This window comes from Ipomoea nil, unplaced genomic scaffold (assembly GCF_001879475.1).
Source record: "Ipomoea nil cultivar Tokyo-kokei standard unplaced genomic scaffold, Asagao_1.1 scaffold0804, whole genome shotgun sequence".
NCBI classification, from domain to species: Eukaryota; Viridiplantae; Streptophyta; class Magnoliopsida; order Solanales; family Convolvulaceae; genus Ipomoea; species Ipomoea nil.
In genome coordinates this window covers 2257422-2279727 of record NW_017617232.1, presented here as the reverse complement: position 1 = coordinate 2279727, position 22306 = coordinate 2257422, and the positions used below count along the sequence as shown (strand labels likewise).

Here is a 22306-nt window from a genome sequence, read left to right as displayed (position 1 = left end):
TGATAAAAAAAAAAATGTCAATGAAGAAATAGGATAGAATTATATAAACAAAAAAAATACATATAGTACATAATTTTATTTTATGTATACAAAATTATCATTATTGAACCCATCAGGGTAGCTCAAGTGGCAAATGAGCTCTCTTTGTGGGGGAAAATTTCGGGATAACTCGAATTCGATTCCCACAAGTGATGACTGTAATTTAAAGAAAAAATTAAAATATCAATTCGTACAATTAAATGGTCACCTTCTACCAACAGTCACCGGTGCACGAAAATAACATGTTGATGAGGATAATTGTACTTTTTAAAATTCAATGACTTCATTACACTGTTGTGTAAAATTCAAGAGTCTATTTAACCCTTTTCCCTATATTATATATAGTTCAACGAGTGCTTTTTTAAGTAAATACAAGGCAGCGCATGAGGATGATAGGAGAGTGCCCTAGGCAATTTGTTGAAGACAAAAAAAGAAAAAAAAAAAAAAAAAAAAAAAAAAAAAATCTAATAGCTACAATTGTCATTAACCATTCTACCCTGCATTACATATGAAGCTGGGCAGTTTTGAGCCTAGTAAGTAATCTTCAACTTTGTAAGCAGTGTTGGGTGAATACAACCAATGGGGAAAGTGGGATATAAGTTGTTCAAAACTGTACAAAGAAAAATGAAAAAGAAAAAAACTACCAACCAACTTGGCGGAGAACTTATAATTTTGCAAAGTGGTTGATGCAGAAGCCATTGTCCTTTAATTTGCCATGAATTAGTAGCTGAACGCTCTGTTACTTCGTCTTGAAAAACGGGTACTTTGTCCAAATTTGGACGTAGTCCCTGAAGTATGCTGGAAGACAACTATAGCTCCTTGTTGAGGTGAAGTTCAGAAGTAACATGAAAGGAGGTAACCCGTTATTGGCTTTCGTTGAATGCTCATTCGCTGAAAGGTAATTGTTTAGTTCCTCGTTCTACAGCATCCCTCCAAATCCTATACCTTACTCCTAGCTTATCATAAGCCACGGGAAGATTCCAGATGTTAGCGCCATTGATCATCCGGTCCTGTTGCCCAATTACAAGCCGCAGATCCTCATTTAAGACCTGTAAATTGATGGGTAGGTTGGTAGTTGAGAAGCTAATTCGAACAAATCAAGCCATTTGGCAATGTAAAAGTTGTCACCAGAGCTACTCATGGTTTAAGTAATAATCAATGAATGACGGACGACATGGGCCAACAATTTTCACATGCATATTGCGTAATAAGATGGTTAAAGGATGTATATTGTTGCCAAAGCTGAATACCCACCCTACTAGCAAACATGACTGGCTAGCTAGCTAGCATATTCAAGGTGATAGCATTTCTAAATGAGTCATGCTATACAGCCCTCCTAAATTTCCCCTCCTGTAACCAGCTTGGTAGGCGTGAGTGGCCGTGCACTCTTGTCCTTTAAGAGAGATCGGGAATTCAAACCCCCTCTCGTATGAAAAAAACAATCTGGCCAGCACTTCGCCACTTAATTGGGCCGGCCCGGTGCGAACAGGGATTAGTCTAAGTATGGTATGAGCTTAAAGGTGTCTCCTACAGTTAGGGCCTACTCAGGACACCTTGTGGTCTGACAAAAAAAAAAAAAAAAAAAAAAAAAAAAAAAAAAATCCCCTCCTGTTGTAGCACTATCTAATTGGATTTTTAGTATTTGATTACAAGTGGGATCAACCAATTCATGGACACCCAATGAATATAAACCACATCAGGAGGGGGAAATAGCTTTATTCTTTCTGAATATGTTAGAGATGTAAATACAATAACAAGAATTGCCTGTGTTTAGAATAGAACTTACCTGCTCTGCAAAGTGCCTCCACAAATATTGCATGAAGGGAATGTGTTTGAGCAGGGGAGCAAAATCCAGTGACATCCTGTATAATAACCTAGTCTTCTTCCTGGATGAAGGCAAACACACATGTAGTTGGTGAAGGTGTGTAGAACACTGCTTCGTACTCTGCCCCTCCAGTTTGCCTGGCTTTGATATTCCAATAGTAGATAACACCATACAAGGTGGTCTAAATTCCATATCAATTGGATAAGGATCCCAGTATCCTTGTAAACCAGATTCAGGGGTCAAAAATTTCACCAAGCTGGGAATAAGAAAGTCAAGCAACAGAATGAGAAAGTTGGCGAATTTTGATTTTTAACTGGGAAAGGAGGGGTAGGGGGAAGAGATTGAGGAAACATGTGCTTATTACTATTAGTATTATTATTATTATTTGATGAGTAGCTCACAAACTGATTTTTATAAAACGGTAGATTATATATTGTTATCACTCATCAATGAAAGCAAACCTTGGTACGCTCCATCCTTTAGCAAAAGTTGAAGTGTGGGTGAAAGGAGCATGTGCAAGATCCAAAAGGTTGTCTAAAAGTAAACCATGCTCCACTGGGAGTTCCATGACTATCTGTCATTTTCAACAGACAAAGTATTAAGCAGAACTCATACCGAACTCCAGTTATAAATTATTGAAAATCTGATGATAGTGATTGCAAACCTCTGCATGGATTTGAAATCCAGGAGGAGGTAGTAAAGACGGTAGAGTAGCTTCTGGAGGATCATCTCCTGGCCATATCCAAATCATACCTTCTTGCTCAAAGCATGGCAAAGCTTTTAACTTTACATTTAGTAATCTTGTTGACGGCATTTTCTCACATTTTCCATCTGTTGTGTATTCCCACCCTAAATCCAACAAATATTGAGGTAAAGTCAATCATCTAAATAACACCACTAACAGGAGAGATTCAAAACTCGTTTCACATTTGTTTATCATCACAACAGTCACTTTGTACTCTTTCTCTCACCATGGTAAGGACACTGTATGCGACCATCGTTTACTGAACCCAGATGAAGGGGGCAGGCCCTATGAGCACATGTGTTTTGGACACATCCAGGCTTTCCATCTTTCCCACGAAAGATCACCCATGGCTCCTCAAAGCAATCAATTGGTATCTGAAGCATCACAGTCCAAAGCCAAAGAAGAGAGTAAAATAAATGCCAGAATCATAAAGTCCAATTGGTTAGGTTCTTATTCAAATTTCCACTCTCTAAATGTAAACTTTCATGGAATAAAATTTATTGTAGAAGTAACATAAAAGAATATAACTTTATTCTTTCACCTTTCCATTATAGTTCACTTGTTCTCCTTATAACCAAAACTGTGGCTGAAGAATGGAATTGTTACAACTGAGTTTAAATGAGAAAATCTAGATATATTTACCATGGTGTCGTCCTTAAGATCACTGGAGAAAGCAACAGGATACCAAAAGTTCTTCAGATGGTCACTGTAATGTTGGACGGGGCCAGACACATTTAGGCTTCTTCGAGACGGATTGCTTTTTACAGTATCTAAAGATCTTATAGGCATACTGGTAGAAGAGGACGAGCAATCAGTTTCTGCTGTGTTTTGATCTTGCAGCAGCTTATCATTTACCAGTGCTTCCATGTGAGCCAGCTTATCTAGGGCAGAAGAAACTCTAGCCTCAGAGATGTGTACCTGTAAATCAAATTTTAGACAGAATCTCCTTTACAAATTACTAAAGAAAAAAAAAAAAAAAAATCTGTGCAATTCTTTGCATTTGAGGATTCATTTTGCTACACAGCAAACACAAACTAGATCACAATATGCTTAGTTAAGTTGGGTTAGCTTACCTGTTTATGAGCTTGTGTGAGTGCTTCTTGCAAACCTGCAAGTTCCTTCTTCATTGTTCCAATAGATTTATAGTCACGGGCTAGAGGGTTTAATACTTCCACAACCTAAAAAAAAAAAAAGAAAAGTTTCCATTGTTTAGGAACTACTCCTGTAAATAATGAAAATAATGCAACTCACAACCTACTTACTAATTTATCAAACATAATTAACCTTTGAAAGTGAGGAGTAATCAAAACATGAAAAATAGAAAAGAGAATGGCACCAATAGTAGTCGTAATATAATAAAATTTTGAAATAATTCAACACTAACCTTCTCGTGCAGAAGCATGATCGTAAGAACATCTTGACGAGCTTTCCAATCACAATACTGTATATCATATCGAGCCACTTCTAAAGCTGTATTTACATCTAGGAACTTGCCTTTACATTGGGGAACTTTGGACCTTGGATCTTCTACATTAAAAAGTGTCAGCCATGGGCTTTTCTTGTCTACTAACCCGCCCTCCTCCCCATACATAGCAAACACTCCAAATCCTCCACGGACATACTGTCATTACATAAACAACAAACTTAGCATCCAATGACCAATCTTTACTGATAACAAATACAAATCACACCTCACAACAAAATTTTGCACCAATAATATTGCAGATAAGCAACAATCAAATAATTACATAATAATAAGACAGAATTACATGTCTGTGTATTTGACAGAATTACATGTCAAATAATTACATAATAATAAGCAAACCACCCATTCAACCCAGCAAAGATGGCTAAAATTTTGGTAAGGCATCTATACAAATGAGTTTACAGATAAAATGGATATGAAGACTTCAATTTAAGTCTTAACTCTCTCATAGCCTTGAAACTCCAGCAAAAAAAAAAAAAAGGCATACAGATACACGCATTCACAAAGGGAAAGTAAAGCATGAAATGATCAATTATGAGGTGCTGAAATGCCACTTTTCCCCGTCACAAACTTAATCCTTAGCTTTACAATATGGAAAGAAAAATTTAACCACAAAATTGCAATCAACAAAAAGGAAAGAAAAAATATAGAAGAAACAATTAACGCATCTGTTCAATCTCAACTAAAAGTTTAAACTGATAATTGAATGACATATTTATGTTTATATATTATATATGCTCAATTAAAAGTTTAAACTGATAATTAGAGTATTACACAACACATTTATGTTTATATATTATATCCTAAACAGAAATAAGTGTACCTTCTTAGAGTAAGACTTAGAGGAATGGGATGAAGAGAAAGGAAGACAGAGAGCAGTAGCAATGGCGGCGGAGGACATGGTGAGGCGGCGGAATTTCAGCTTCTAAAACAGCCGGCGACGGAGGATTAAGAGCTGCCGCGAAGAGACTGAGAGAGCGATGGAGTCAAAACTCAAAATTTCCTTTGTTTTTTTTCTTTTTTTGTTTGGAGTTTTGATAAGAGGTAGGAATTGCGCGCAATCTGGGCTGGCCTCCCAAGGCGTGCCACGTGTGTAGCATGGGGCTCCGTTGGCTACCCGCGTGGCGCCATGGATCTCCACACATTACTCAATTGCGTGGACCCCTACAACTCGGTAGTATCTTTCATAGCCTTGGTAGAGAAGAGAAGAGAAATCTTGGGAGTGCCAGCGTGGACGACTAATATATCTTCTCTATCTACTTCATCGACTCCTTTTCTATCCTCTCCGAGCATTGTCAGTTTGTCTAATAGCACGATTATCCTACACCACGGAGTACAAAGGCTGCTGATTGGAGATGTGCAAAATAATCTAACCCAGAAGTCCGGTTAGTAAGATAGCAATTGGTTGGACATTTTTACGTCTTAGAATCATATTTGAATTTTTTAAGTAGTAATGACTTCAATCAGTTCATACATAATTTCTTAACTTACTAAAACACAAATAAAAAAGTTTAAATTTGTGACCTTCCATTTGAAAGAGTCACAGATATGTCATTACAAGTTACTTTGCCTCATATGGCTATGTATATTGGGTGCATGTGCAGCCTACCCTGTCCTGCAAGCCTAGTACGCGCATGTGGGTTGCTACCAAAGCAACGCAAACCCACATGACTATGTATGTTTGTGCACATGGGCCGCCTACCTTGCCCTGCAGGCTTAGTACGCTCATGTGGGTTGCCCCAAGAACAATGCAAACACACATGGCTATATATGTTGTGCGCGTGGGTCGCATATCCTGTCCTACAGACCCAATATGCACATGTGGGTTGCCTCCAAAGTAATGCAAACCCACATGGCTATGTATATTGTGTGCATGGACTGCTTACCCTATCCCGTAAGCCTAGTACGCACATGTAGGTTGCTTCCAGAGCAACGCAAACCTATATGACTATGTATGTTGTGTGCATGGGCTGCCTACCCTTGCCTGCAAGCCCAATACGCACATGTGGTTTGCCTCCAAAGCAATGCAAACCCACATGGCTATGTATATTGTGCGCATGGGCCGCTTACCCTACCCTGCAGGCCAGTACAAGCATGTAGATTGCCTCCAAAGAAACGCAAATTCGCATGGCTATGTATGTACGCGGGCCGCCTACCTTGCCTTGCAAGTCCGGTACGGCGTGTACGTGGGCCGCCTACCCTGCCATGTAGGCCTAGTACGATGATGTGCGCATGTGGGTTGCCTCCAAGGCAACGCAAACCAACATCGCTATATGTGTACACGGGCCGCCTAACCTGCCCTGCCCTGCCGGCCCAGTACGATGGTGTGCGCATGCGGGTTGCCTCCAGAGCAACGCAACCCCAACATGGTTATGTGTACAGGTCGCCCTGCTAAAGATTGAACGCTAGGTCTGACTCTCGGGGAACCTTGAATTGGTTGGTTCGGCCAACAGTAGCGTCTCCTCCGACAGCTATAGTGTCACCCGGACCAACAGGTCTCAGGAATGCTCTTTTTGTGACTCGGTCATTTTGGCGTATCTCATGCTTGATTGCATAAATGGAACAAGGGTAAAATAGGTAGAGACTCTTTTTGTGACTCGGCCATTTTGGAGTATCTCATGCTTGATTGCATAAATGGAACAAGGGTAAAATAGGTAGAGACTAGGAACACGTACATGGAACAAGGGTAAAATAGGTAGAGACTAGGAACACGTACATTTCGTAGCGACGCCAATGATGGTTTTGTTGGGATGGAAGTACATAATGGGCTCGGGGCGCTAAGCCTGAGATACTGGCCTAAGTGGACTAGAAATAATAATGCTTCTGCTAAGAATCGAACCTTGATGTATTGGTTAAAGGTTAGGACCACAAGCCAATGGGCTAGGAGGGATGTTGTGAGCCAGCGAATGATCTTTAAGGAGAGGCAATTGTGCCTGTTTATAGTGTGGAGGGCTTTCTAGATGGTTGACAAATGTACGACATCAGTTAGCCTTCTATCTTGGTCATACACGTGTCCCCCCACTACATGGATGTCATCGATCCTCACATGGTTAAGTAGAGCATCCTGTCTTTCAATGCATAAGAAATTTGAGTAGCTTGGGTGGTTGATGCTAGTGTTGTTATTAAGTAGGAGGTTGTGGGTTGGATACCGATGGTAGCACGTCCTTTGTTTATTTTGCTCCATGCTTCATTCTTTCCTTAACCCAATAAATTTCCATTATTCTTGTTGAGCCGATACCTCATCAATAAAAATAAACATCCCGCTTGAATCAAGACTTTCCCCATAAAATGCTCCTTGGGTTCATGTCTCCATCAATATGCTTCTTTTTATATTAATGGAATAGTCTTAATTAATATTAATATTTTATATTCAGACTCTATCCGTCTACAAAATATTCCAACCATAATTGATATATGGAAAAAAAGTATGGAAGGTTATACTCCGTAATATTTTATATTCCAACTATAAAATATGAAAAATTTTATAATATTCTATATTCCAACCGTAATTGGAATTGCATGGCATAAATAATTATAACTGGAATCTTAGTTGTACTATGAACTCTTGATCTTGCAAGCGCCTGTTTGACATTTTTCAGTGGTAGTTTGTTCCCCTACATTTTTCATGTGGAAGTATTGAATAAAATCTTAATATTTATTATATTTGTATAAGGTTCATGAGTAGTACATCTTGTTCTATTTTCATAACTTGTTTACTTGATAGTAACAACAATAACTCTGCAGGTAGTTCAAATATTGATGCTGCAACATGTCCAATTTTATAGATAATTTTTGCATCTATTTTGCACATGTTCATTTTCAAGTTCATATTTTTAGAATTAATAAGAATGAGTGTACTACTTGATTTTGTGTGTGTGTGTGTGTGTGTGTGTGTGTGTGTGTGTGTAACACCCCGTGTTACGACCCCTAAAACCATTTAACTAATTAATCAATAGCCCAAGAGAAAGAATAAATTATAATGACTAATTAGGGAAAAAGGCCCACCATAGTCCATGGGCCCTCATATATAAACCCAACCCTTAAGCCCAATCCTTAGTTCCAAAAGGAATAGAATTAGCAAACCTATAATATTAGTTCCTAATTAGGACTCCTAAATATATAAATAGGGGACTTAAGAGGCACCTAGAACTCCCCACAAGATTAACGCCCCACCACCCCAAAAGAGTTCCAAGAATCCCCTTAAGAGAAATCAAGAAAGCAAGGAAGCTTAAAGAAAGATCATTCATAGCCAAGGAATTAATTAAGGCTAAGAGGTAACCCATGTCTCAACAAAACCTATTTTCATAGCTATGATTCCCCCTTAGGGTTTCCCCCATATTATTGTGATTGGCGAGATATGATGATGATTATTGATGTTTGATGTGATGATCCCATGAGGGATCTTGATAATCTTGATATTGGGAGATTCGTGTTAATTATGGAGTTCTTGATGATTATATGGAGTTCTTGATGATTATGCGTTGTTCTTGATAATTGTGTGATGCTCTTGATGTTTATGTGTTATTCTTACCGAATCTTGCAATTAGAAGACGAACCGTATTCTTGTTGATATAAAAGTGATTAGAACCCTAGGTTGTATCGTATGATCTTATTCTTGGATTATCGGGTGGGGAAATCGCATGTTTGGGTGTTGATTATATTTAGAAAAGCATGATAGGTTATGTGCCGTTCGTTCCTTGTATTTGATTCGTTAATTGTCTACGTGTTGTCGTTAATTGCGTTGTAAAGTGTCTAAGCATGGTTTCGGGTTCCACAACGGTTCCCGGGGCGTATAAGTGATGAAAAGAGTCAGTGGGGGGTAGGTGGGGGGTAAAGTCCGGCGGGCAGCCGGCGGGTGGCCCCCCACCCACCGGCTACCCGCTGGAAATTATCCCACCTTGTGATCCCGGCTTCCCCGTTTGATGCTCCCCCGTTCCCCGTGGTGTCCCAACGGACTCCGTTTATCGTGCCTATGTCTAGTTTGATGTTTCGGGTACCGTTCGTAGGTTTATGAGTCTATTATATTGCATGCTAGTTGAATTGGTACCCCGTTGACCTAGGTGGTAGAAGTATGAATCCCTTAGGACTATTCTTAGTATGTGATGGATCACGCATAGGTTTTGTTATACGTTTTCTCCCCCTTCCTAATGTGTAATGTGGGTTGCATGTGTTTGCTATGTGTTATGTGTGTGTGTTACCCCAATTCGGTTGCGATCGGATTGGTTATCCTGAGCTGCGGTTCAGAAGCTGGCTGCGGTCAGATTGATACTCTTGGGCTGCGGTCCACCGTTTGGTTGCGATCAAACGTTTCTATACGAGCTGCGGTTCGTCCTTTTTCCTGGCTGCGGTCAGATGACATTCTCTTGGGCTGCGGTCCACTGTTTGGTTGCGATCAAACACTATGATGAGCTGCGGTTCATCGGTCGGTTGCGATCGACCCCTCCGTGTTGCGATACGGGGCAGGGTGTTGCGGGGCCGTGTCAGAGCTATATGCGCTGACCCTCATGTATGGGCATGCGATTGGTCCTGTGGCGCCAACAAAGTGTGTTATGTGTTGTGACAGGGACGAGTTGTGATTACGAGTGTCTTGGGGGATGTGACTATGGGATTTATATTGGGGATTGTTCATGTTGGGTTATAATCATTGTTTATGCTTTTCCTTATCTGCCTCATCTGTTGTGAACTGCATATGCTCGTTATAACTGTTGCTTGTGTCTGGCCTTATCTGTCGAGTCATTCCCGGTTTTAAAGCTAGAGTTCGTAGGACATATCTTCATGCTCAAAATGGTTTTCGTATATCTATATATATCTCTATATGTATTGTATTTCAACGCGTTGGAGTGGGTTACCAGCATCTCTCGCTGAACAGATATATTTGGCTTTCAGGCACAGAGGACTAGAGCACTGGAGCACGCTAGAACTGGAACGTAGAAGTAGATTAGTTTCCCTTTTCGGCCTGCGCGCCATATTATGCATTGTGTTTCAATGGATACTAGTTAGACAGCCTGTGCACCTGGGTTCTCTAGCCCAGGTGTGGCATAGCACCCCGTACGCTTGTATTTATATCTTGGGATTTAATAAGATTCTACCTTTATTATAAGTTTTAAATGTCTTAAAAATCTGGGGTGTTACAGTGTGTGAGTACTAATCTATTCTTATGAAGTTAATCCTAACGAAAAAACATGGATGATTGATTAAACAAAAATCTAAAGTAAAAGCAAGATTCAGGTTTTGAAAGCAATAGAGAGAAGATGAGATTCCTGAGATTTAAGTATTTAATCACCTAGTGCCAAACTTATGGTTAATATTAAATATGGATTCATACAAGTGTGGGGATGCAAGGTGGTATATAGCTACTCCCGTAGTCACTACTAGTGAATATCCACTCCCGTGGTATAAACACTCAATAAAACAAGATCATGCATTCATAATAAATCCCTAACTACTACCATCTCCCGATGTGCAATAATCAAGAATTAAACTCCCTAACAAATTACACTCTCCCAATGTGCAACAGTTATGTACAATTGTGTGTGCCCTAAATTATGTCTAACTCCCGTTGTGATACAAAGATAGCATGTGAAACAAGTAACTATGGCCACTAATTACTAGCATCAACAATATAAATCACAATTGCAACACAAGTATAAAAACCCAAATAATGATATATTAAAGATTATAAGAACTAGGCACATAGGTTCATAAATACAATCACCCAAGAATCTCTAAAATAAATTAGCCACGCATGGCTAATATGCAATACATAACAATTATTACGAGTTTACAGGATAATCTAAAGAGTACAAGAATTGACCAAGCGATTCTCCCAAATCTCCTTAGCTTCCTCCTTGCTTCCAAAGACACTTTGTAGCTCTCAATTCTCCTCTTTCTTGTCTTCAAAGTCTGAATATTTCATCTAGGGTTGAGAGAAAGGGTCCTTTTATAGTGAGAACAAATAGGAGAATGAAATTAGGAAGTTTTCAAAAATCGCACTCAGTGCAATAGGTACGGTTTGCAAGCTTATTTTGACCCTTTTCTCTTATTATTTAGACTTTTATGTATTCATCATAGTTGTAGCTCTTCGAGTCTTATTTCCAATGGCGCTAGAATCACCTCATTTGGACATTCCTAAGCTGAGATATGGTCCAAAAACCGAACTGTCGCCAATCTGTGCGAGATAAAACGTCACTGGAAATTTTCGACGCTTCGAGTTTTTTGATGAGTCATAGGTTGTAGCCCTTCGAGTCTTCTTTCCAATGGCACAAGAATCACCTGAATCTGACATTCCTAGCATGAGATATGATCAAAATACTAAGTTATCGCCGAATTCAACGGGAATTAGAACTCTTCGATCTTTTGCTCCACTTTTCCCTTGTTTGATTCTTGTGATCAAATTCATTGAAAGTACCACTCTTTGGCTCTCTTTGAAGCATTTTAGCCACTTCCTTAGCTTCACATTGACTTTGTTTTAGCTCCAAACTTGTCCTAGAACTTCCATTGCTTTTGCAATTGATTTACAATGGTTCCAAACACTAAGAAACAACGTAAAACATTCAAATCAAGTGTAAAACCATATCTTAATGAGAAAACAAGAGAATATGCAATTAAAGTATCAATTTCATGCACTTGAATCTAACAAACATAATCAAACTAACACTAAAAACATGCACAATTTAGCCCACATCAGTGTGTTTTAAAATTTTTTTATTTAATTGATATTAACATTCGAGTTAAATTGTTTTCCACTTTATGCATAAGTTTTTTTTAAATAGTGACTACATCCTATATACTAAGTATTTTTGTTGTGAAGGTTGATGTTGATTTTACATGTGATCTAAGCAGATTGAGTCTAGAAAATAAAAATAAATTGTAAATTTATATTAGTTCTAATATATTTAATAAAGGATCAATAAGTATTTTACATACATGATAAATGAATGAATCAACGGTGGCTATTTTGAAATTTCTTCATTTTTAAGATTTGCCAAATTGATTGCAACATTATTGTAGTCTCAACATCTTGTCAGTGCATCAAGTGTGTTACGATGTTCTATTGCCCTACATTGACAGTTTTAATAATGAATTTTAAATGTAGCTACGTAAGATATTGATATAATTAACATTTACATATTATTATCAACATAAAAGCATATCAGTCATTTAGGTGTTCTGCTCGGGGTTCATTTGGTTCAACCATTATTGTGTGAATGAGTTATTGTAGATAAAGAAATTTCTAGTTTAAGAAATAAGATTAGATAAAGTAGTAACAATTTAAACATTTTAAATATGATGTAATCTAAAGATATTACGAGGTAGTTTCCCGCTTCAAATCCCCAAGTAGATAATACGATTGGCTTCATTTTTTAGTTTTTTTTATTCATGGAGATTGATAAAATACTTGGTAAATAAATATATACCATTATTTTGTATTGTAACTTTAATATTTAATTACAAGATAATGTAAAAAGAAGATAATGGACAATGTAATGAATATCAATTGATGAATTTGAATGTAAAGAATCTTTGCATTGGAGAAAATAAAAGACAATATAACTAAAGAAATTATTTCTCTTATTTAATTTATTGATTTATTGATAATGAATATTTTTTTTTAAATAAAGGTATTGTAGACACATAATTCTAAATTAAAGAAATGCATATGTATCATTTTTTGTTGTAGCTACTAATTTATTTAATTTAACAAGAGTAAAATAGAGTGAGGAACTTAATTATGCCAACTTTGATTGGGATGAGGTTAAAACCTAATACCTTTCTTATTGAAATCAATGAGTAAGCTAATAACTAGGGATAAATTTGGAAATCTCAAAGACAAATTAAAATCTAAATAATCTGAACCATGCATTCATTTCATTTAATAATTTGACGGACATTTTTTCTACTCATTATAGGGCTAATTTTATTGGCTCTTATTAGTATACTAGTTTTACACGCGCACTGCACGAATGAGTTAATGCCCAATGTTTATAATTAAATAAATATTTGAAAGTATATCAATGCAAGATTATATATGAGAAGTTCATACATAAGTAATTTAATGTCGAATTTGTAAGATTTATTTAGATATGTAACTAATAGTATATGAATACAATGTAATATAGAAGATTCATTATAATTGTTACTAAACTTTTTTTAAAGAATAATAACCAAGTATTTTTGTTGCAAAGAGTTCTAATATATTTAATGAATGAACATATATACAAGATCAATGAATGAATCAACGGTACCAGTCATTTAGGTGTTTTGTTCGGTGTTCATTTAGTTCAACCATTATTGTTGAATAAATTATTATGGATAAAGAAATTCCTAATGTATGAAATTTAGATGAAGTAGTAAAAATTTAAAAATTTTAATTATAATGTAACCCAAAGATATTGGATGATTGGTAAATATGATGTAACCCAAAGATCAAAATGCTAAAGAAAGTGTTTGGTTATTCAATAGTTTGAAGCAACAATTTGTTCCAAGCCACTGAAAATACAAACATTATTGCAATTTACAATATTTTCACTTAGCGTTTTTTAGAATGATTTCCCGAAACGCCTCTATATTTAAAAAGTATTTAAAAAAAAATTACTGTAGAGGCATTTCGACTCCTTGAATAACAAGAGCCAGTTTCGCTTATTATTTTTTTTAAAAAAAACAATTATTATTATTATTATTATTATTATTATTATTATTATTATTATTATTATTATTATTATTATTATTATTATATTATTATTATTATTATTATTATTATTATTATTATTATAATTATTATACCTTATTAGGTCATTTTACATGTTAATCTAAATAGCTAATTTTTTCAAATATCTTTTTACCAACCGACGTTGATATAATTGGCTGGTCAAATCCGCTAACTGCTGATTGCCAAACAAGGACATTGCGAGATAGTTTCTCACTTCAATTTGTTGTGTGATTTGAATACTCTCTTTGTCAACAAATCCCTCAAGTAGTTAATATGATTGGCTTAATTATAGTTTTTTTTTTAATTTTTTCATGGTATTAATAAAATAATTGGTAAATAAATATATAGCATTATTTTGTATTATAACTTTGATATTTAATTAAAAAAATAGTGCACAAAAAAAAAGATAATAGACAATGTAGTGAATATAATCAATTGATAAATTTGAATGTAAAGAATTTTTACATTGGAGAAAAATAAAGACAATATAACTAATGAAATTATTTCTCTTAATTAATTTATTGATAATGAATTTTTTTTTTTTTTTTGAATAAAGACATTGTAGGGACAATGTAGCGAATATAATCAATTGATGAATTTGAATGTAAAGAATTTTTATATTGGAGAAAAATAAAGACAATATAACTAATGAAATTATTTCTCTTATTTAATTTATTGATAATGAATATTTTTTTATAGAACGTTCGGCTCCCTATATGTTTTATTTTTTTATTTTTTTTATTTCTTTTACTAAATTATTATTATTGTTATTATTATTGTTATTATTATTGTTGTTGTTGTTGTTGTTGGTTTTAGGACTTTTGGGCCCATGGAGGTCCAACACAATCCGGAAAATTAAAGGTGTAAAAAGAAGGGAAAAGAATGAACGCAATGATTTTTATGTGGAAACTTAAAGGAAATCACGGACCTTTGGGCGGTGCCAAGCCTAAATTCACTATTTTGTTGTGTGATTATTTGTACTGTTGTACATATTGGTGTAAGAATAAGGCTATATCTACTATACTAATAAGAGCCCAAGAGAGTTAGGCCTATAATGGGTAGAAAAAATGGCGGTCACAGATTTTAATCAAATGAATGGCTCAGATTGATTAAAAGATTGATAAGGTTTAAATTTTACACTAAAATTTTCTAAAATACCCACACATCGTTACTAATTCCGTTAAAATTTTAAGAATTGCCGTTAGTTCACCGTTAACTTACTCATTGATTTCAATAAAAAAAAAAAAAAAAAAAAAAAAAAAAGGTCTTAGGTTCAAACCTCATCCCAATCAAAGTTGGCATAATTAGTACAATTTTAAGAATTGCCGTTAGTTCACCGTTAACTTATTGATTTCAATTAAAAAAAAAAAAAAAAAAAAAAAAAAAAAAAAAAAAAAAAAAAAGGTCTTAGGTTCGAACCTCATCCCAATCAAAGTTGGCATAATTAGTACTCTATTTTACTCTTATTAAATTATATAAATAATAATTTAGTAGCTACAACAAAAAATTATAGATATGCATTTCTTTAATTTAGAATTATGTGTTCACAATGCCTTTATTCAAAAAAAAAAAAAATTATTCATTATCAATAAATTAAATAAGAGAAATAATTGTATTCGTTATATTGTCTTTATTTTTCTACAATATAAAAATTCTTTATATTCAAATTTATTAATTGATTATATTCGCTACATTGTCCTTACAATGTCTTAATACAGTGAAAAAAAATTATTCATTATCAATAAATTAATTAAGAGAAATATTTTCATTAGTTATATTGTCTTTATTTTTCTCAAATGTAAAAATTTTTACATTCAAATTCATCAATTAATTATATTCACTACATTGTCTATTATCTTTTTTGTGCACTATTTTTCTAATTAAATATCAAAGTTATAATACAAAATAATGCTATATATTCATTTACCAAGTATTTTATTAATACCATGAAAAAATTAAAAAAATATATAATTAATAAAGCCAACCATATTAACTACTTGAGAGATTTTGTGACAAAGAGAGTATTCAAATCACACAACAAATTGAAGTGAGAACTACATTGCAATGTCCTTGTTTGACAATCAACAGTTAGCGCGCAGATTATATTAGCGGATTTGACCAACGAATTTATTTAATTATTAACATTGGGTAGAAAAATGACCGCCAAATTATTAAATCAAATGAATGGTTCAAATTGTTCAGGTTTTAATTTTTTTAAAAAATTTTCTAATTTATCCTTAATTATATGATTATCCATTTAACTTTTCCGTTAAATAGCGTTAATTCACCGTTAGTCTAATTATAATATTAACGTCTTCATCACAAATGCTCTGTCGGGCCGGGGTGTGGGGCACCCTTAGGGTTGGGGTTTAGCCTTTTGGAAGAATAATATTAACGCCTAATATAGAATTATAATTACACCATTAATCTAATTCTAATATTAAAGTCTTCATAGAACTTAACCACAAATCCTAATGTCGAAATCTCCTCAAACAATATTAGTATATATTTAATATTTTATGCTCTAATTTTTATTTGTTCTCCCTTATGTCCCGTATTTGGTTTCGACCATACCTATACAATTATTTTATTGACAATTATAATCAATCTTGACTATATTATCTTGCATTTGTAAACTTAGAATTACCTATTTAACCCGCACGGGCTTAGCTCAATGGTTTAGTGGGCAGTATTTGGGAGAAGAGACCAAGGTTTGAACCTCGGCGGCGGCAGTGTGGGAATTATGTCCCAAGTGGGCAGATTCCTTGTTCGCACTGGCATTTGGTCCTGTCTGCTGAACCATTGAGTCACCGTGATTTACAACTCCCTACAATGCTCTATCGGGTCAGAGTGTGGGGGGCCCTTAGGGTAGGGGACTCAACCTTTGGGAGAAGAATTACCTATTTAAATATGCAAATTCAACCTTCAATTATCTATGCATGAACAATTTCAATATAATCTTGCCTTAATATACTTTAAAGTACTTATTTTTTAAAAAAAATATTAGACATTATCCCAATCGCGCAATGCGCGTAAAAAACTAGTTTGTACATAAAGATGGAGTTTTCTTCTTGAGAGAATGGGGCCTTCTAGGGATGTTGAAGATGAACAGCATGGAGTCTTCCTTTGTGAAAGAATGGAAGAGTGAGAGGGAGGAAGAGTCCTCTCATACGGGGAAGAGTCATGTCGCCCTTATTTGCATAGACGGAGCCAGAGGGGGGTAGGGGGTCAGCTGCCCCCCTCACCCCACCCCACCCCTACCCTATATTGTATATAATATGTATATATAGTACATTATTGATATAAGTATTATAAAACAGATTATAAAAATAAAAGCTGTGATAGACAAGGTAGTAGCTAACGTGTATGAGTTTTGGAATGGCCTGGGTTCGAGTCTTTGCATTAGAAGACAGTGTCACAGTCTTCTTCACTTTTTTTATTAACACACTTAAATTTTGACATGATATATATAACTTCCATTATAACTTTCTTTATATTAATAATGGAATGTGTAATTTATAATGTGTTTTATATTCGAATTGTTTTATCAAATTAATTATGTTTCATATTTTGTTATAAATATTTTTATAAAGTTTTAATATGTTTTATTTTTCGCTATATCCAACAATATTTATTGTTATACTTTTTAAGTATTTCATTTTTTTTTAAACTTTCTCTTTTATTTTAATTTTTTTCCCTCACTAAAAAAAATTTCTGAATCCGCCATTGAATCCATCCTTACTTCTTTGCCCCCCCTCCCTCAACATATTTTCTGGCTCCGTCCCTGCTTATTTGTGCTCCTTTCTTCTTTTATAGTTAGCAGGAACCAGATTATGGGTAGGGGTGTTTCAAGGGTAGTAAATGATGTTTAATTATTAGGATTAATGGGTATTAAGATGTAATAATTAAGAGGTTAACATTGGGTAGTAATTTGGACGTTTTGTGGTTGATAAAGAGGTTAACGGCTTCCACATGCTCTGTCGGGTCGGAGTGTGGGGACCCTTAGGGTTGGGAATTCAGCCTTTTAAGGTAAGAGGTTAACGACTATTATAATTTGGATTTTGGGGATAATAGGTGGATAATAAATAGGTGAGTAAATAGGTAATTAATTCGAAGGTAATGGTTTTTGATGGGGTAATAATGGCTATTATGGGTGATAATAGGTGGATAATAAATAGGTGAGTAAATAGGTAATTAATTCGGAGGTAATGGTTTTTTATGGCCGGGGTAATAATGGCTATTATGGGTGATTTAGTAGGATATTTATTCTTCCAAAAAGGCTGAACCCCAACTTTAAGGGCCTCCTACACCCCGATCCGACAGAGTATTTGGGAGGATGTAAATCATGGTAACTCAATTGAACATGAACCACAGAGGCTAGACCGATCTCACTGCGCACAAGGAACCCCCCTCACTTTGAGAGGTTGCTCCCACACTGCCGCTGGTGAGACTCGATCCCTGGTCATTCTTCCAAAGTTTCACCTCTGTGACCAGTTTTTAGTAGGATATTTATTTTGGGGGTTATGGAGGGGTTTAGGTGTATGATCGGGTTTAAGTGGTCCAATCGGGGTTAGGCAGTTCAATCGGGTTTATATTTTGGGTATCTATCAATTATTATTATTTTTTTTTATGTATACCCTTTAGGTCATTTTATATGCTAATTTAAACAGCTAATTTTTTAAAATATCTTTTTACCAATCGCTGATATAATTCGTTGGTCAAACCCGCTAATATAATCCGCTATTTGCTAATTGCTAACACAACCCGCTAACGCTAAGTGCTAACTATTGATTGCCAAACAAGGACATTGCGGGCTAGTTTCTCACTTCAATTTGTTGTGTGATTTAAATACTCTTTTTGTCAACAAATCCTCCAAGTAGTTAATATGATTGGCTTAATTATATATATATATTTTTTTATTTTTTCATGGTATTAATAAAATACTTGGTAAATAAATATATATCATTATTTTGTATTATAACTTTGAAATTTAATTTAAAAATAGTGTAAAAAAAAAAAGATAATAGACAATGTAGTGAATATAATCAATTGATTAATTTGAATATAAAGAATTTTTACATTGGAGAAAAATAAAGACAATATAACTAATAAATTATTTCTCTTAATTAATTTATTAATAATGGATAATTTTTTTTTGAATAAAGACATTGTAGAGACAATGTAGCGAATATAATTAATTGATGAATTTGAATGTTTAGAATTTTTACATTGGAGAAAAAATAAAGACAATATAAGTAATGAAATTATTTCTCTTATTTAATTTATTGATAATGAATAATTTTTTTTTGAATAATGACAATGTAGACACATAATTCTAAATTAAAGAAATGCATATGTATTATTTTTTGTTGTAGCTAATAAATTATTTTAATTTAATAAGAGTAAAATAGAGTACTAATTATGTCAACTTTGATTGTGATGGGGTTCGAACCTAAGACCTTTCTTATTGAATCATATAATTAAGGATAAATTTGAAAATCTCAAGAAAAAATTAAAATATGAACAATCTAAACCATTCATTTAATTTAAAATTTGACGGACACTTTTTCTACCCATTATAGGCCTAATTTCTTTTGGCTCTTATTAGTATAGCAGAGATAATATATATATACACACATGAAATGTAAAAGACACTAAAAAGATCATGTTCACAATTATATATGTTCTACACATTCGGTCAACCATTTATGGGTAGTAATGAAATTTTTTTTAATGTCATATATTTCCTTTCATTAAAAGAAATAGGGAGACATTTTATTACTATTTTTCCTTCTTTTGAAAATAAATGATATTATATTTTCCTTCAATATTTATCTCTTCAATATATATATATATATATATATACATACATACATACATACATACATACATACATACATACATACATATATATATATATATATATATATATATATATTTATTTATTTATTTATTTATTTATTTATTTATTTATTTATGTCAAGGGGTAAACGTTGGGGTAAAAATTTGATGGAGAAAAATAAAATCTTATTAGAACTTTTACTAGGCATATGACATATATACATATATGTATATGTATATAGGGGTGAGCATCGGTGGGTTTCGATCGCTTTTTGGTTAATCATCGAAATAACTGAAAAAATAATAACATTCGCATAATCGACTGAAATAATTGAGGTACTTCTCATAACCGAGTTGATCGAAAATTGAAATTTTCGGTAGGTTAAGTTGGTCAAAGTACCTATAAAGTCCTTGTACTATAGTGTTTTGTTAAATTTAGTCCTTGTACCTTTATTTTGTTCAATTTAGTCCCTTCATTTTAAAAAAGTGGTGAAACTAAGGACAATTGTCCAAATCTCATTAAAAACATGGTTTTAATTATTTATTTTAGACATACTAATTTAATATATTGGTAGTAAAAATAACTAATTTTAAATATTTATAAAAAAATATATGAGTAAGAATATAAATATCGGCAGCGCCACGTAACCTAAGTTAGCTGTAATATTAACACCATTAACTATTGTCCTTAATTACACCATTTTTTAAAGTACATGGGACAAAATTGAACAAAATAAAGGTATAAGGACTAAATTGAACAAAACGTTATAGTACAGGGACCTCGTAGGTACTTTGACCGGTTAAGTTCGGTTATTTTTAACTGAAGCAGTACTAGAATCTACACTACTACAAATAATGGAGAACTTCAAGCATAATAAATTGATTAAGAATTAATATTGACAGATGCACGTTGATGTTGCTTGTTATACTATAAATCTTTGAATCTTGTTATATTACATTATTACGATCAAGTAATATGGAGTTGTTTTAGGTTATGTTTCCAGATGGCTTCTTTGGGTTGCCTTGACTATTTTCAACATAAAAATAATGGACTAATATTTAGTTTTAACATTTTTCATGTTGTTAACTGGTTCATATATTAAAATCTTAATCAATATGATTTCTTTATTCAAACGAGCCTTGTAGTGAACTAGTAATTGGACTTTGTTATTTTAGAAATATTTTTCCTTTAAAAATATGCATATTTTTTCGTGTATCAAACCCAAATGGTAGGAATAAGCGCTTTCAAACAATAATATTAAGTTAAAATATATTACAAAATTACTAATTTTATTTCTTCCACTTGTTTAAGCGTCGGTTTTTCGGTCGGTCATCAATTTTTTTCAAGAAAATCGATAACCGACCGAAAAAAACCGAAATAACTAAAACTTTTGAACTAAAAAATCGATAATTGATTGATAATCGAATCTTTAGGACGGTTCAATTATCGGTCAACGGTTTTTCAGTCAATTTGATTTTTTTTGCTTATTTTTATATATACAAGTATTTGAGAGTATGTAAACTAGTTAATTATGCAATTTAATTTATTTCTTATATAGAGGTTACCATTATGCATGTGTATAACGGCGTGGAATACAAAATTTATGACCAAATGAGTTGGGTCACAAAATCCTTCCCTTGGCGTCATCAACACGTAGCAACCGTTTGATGCATGAGCTTTCTTGGTTCGTATATATCAATTAAGTAATAACAAATTAGCACCAATATCTGCTTTCTATTTATTAATTACGCTATTAGTTTAAATGGATAATTAAACAATAATAATTTAATTTTAAATTAAAAATTATAATATAATATTTATGATCATTTATCGGTTAGAGTCACAATACATGATTTACCTAATACACATTAGTAGTAGTTACAGATTTTACACGTCACTCAAAAAAATATATTATAATAATAGTTTCTTTTTATTGCCATATTTCAGAACACTTTTTCAAATTTCCTTTTTTACATACGTGGAAGCAACAAAAAAGATGAAACAACTCATCTATACAGTACTATACTATACAGGCAAGTGCAGCCACTGCACGTACCTTTTCATTATAATTGCTGATAGTTTTGTGTATGTTAAGAGTAGAGTCAAGTAATTTTATTATTTTTTTGAGGTAAAGAGTCAAGTAATATTATATCCACTCTTAAAATCACTTTTTAATGAGAAGGGTTGTAATAGAGTGGTTAAAGACTGATATATTACAAATTTGAGCTCTAAAAGATTGAAATTTACAAGTGGATGGAATATGATTCTTATAATTGAAATTTATGAGTTTGATTATTACCAACATCTTCTAAGTTGAGTATGTTACACACATGATCTTCCTAGTGTATATAGACTGTCAGTTTCTCTCATAAAAAGAAAAAAAAAAGACTTTTTAATATTTACTCCATGATATACCACTTTTTTTTAATTATGTGAACTATTCATTAAAGAAAAATTACAATCTTAGTCCATCAATTATTTTCTACTAAATTATCGTAGTCTCTCACTTTTTACTATTAAAATACATTTATCTAATTTTTCAAAAAGATTATAGTTTTAGTCCACAAAATCATTAAATTAACTGCATTAGATTTTTATTTAATTTAATACATAAGTATTTTAGTAATTAATTATCTTTTCGCCTCATATCGTTTTCAATT

The 22306-nt window shown here is 33.5% G+C and overlaps 1 protein-coding gene across 1 annotated transcript; it reads right to left on the bottom strand.

Moving 5' to 3' along the window:
- Positions 1-490: 490 nt before the first annotated feature.
- Positions 491-5109, bottom strand: LOC109177427 (chlorophyllide a oxygenase, chloroplastic). Its single transcript, XM_019326810.1, has 9 exons — positions 4919-5109; positions 3994-4230; positions 3683-3787; positions 3252-3527; positions 2836-2983; positions 2529-2713; positions 2326-2438; positions 1826-2120; positions 491-1088 (listed from the first exon to the last, which is right to left on the bottom strand). Exons 1-9 carry the CDS (start codon positions 4994-4996, stop codon positions 924-926), a joined length of 1602 nt encoding a protein of 533 aa, XP_019182355.1. The 5' UTR covers positions 4997-5109; the 3' UTR covers positions 491-923.
- Positions 5110-22306: the final 17197 nt, after the last annotated feature.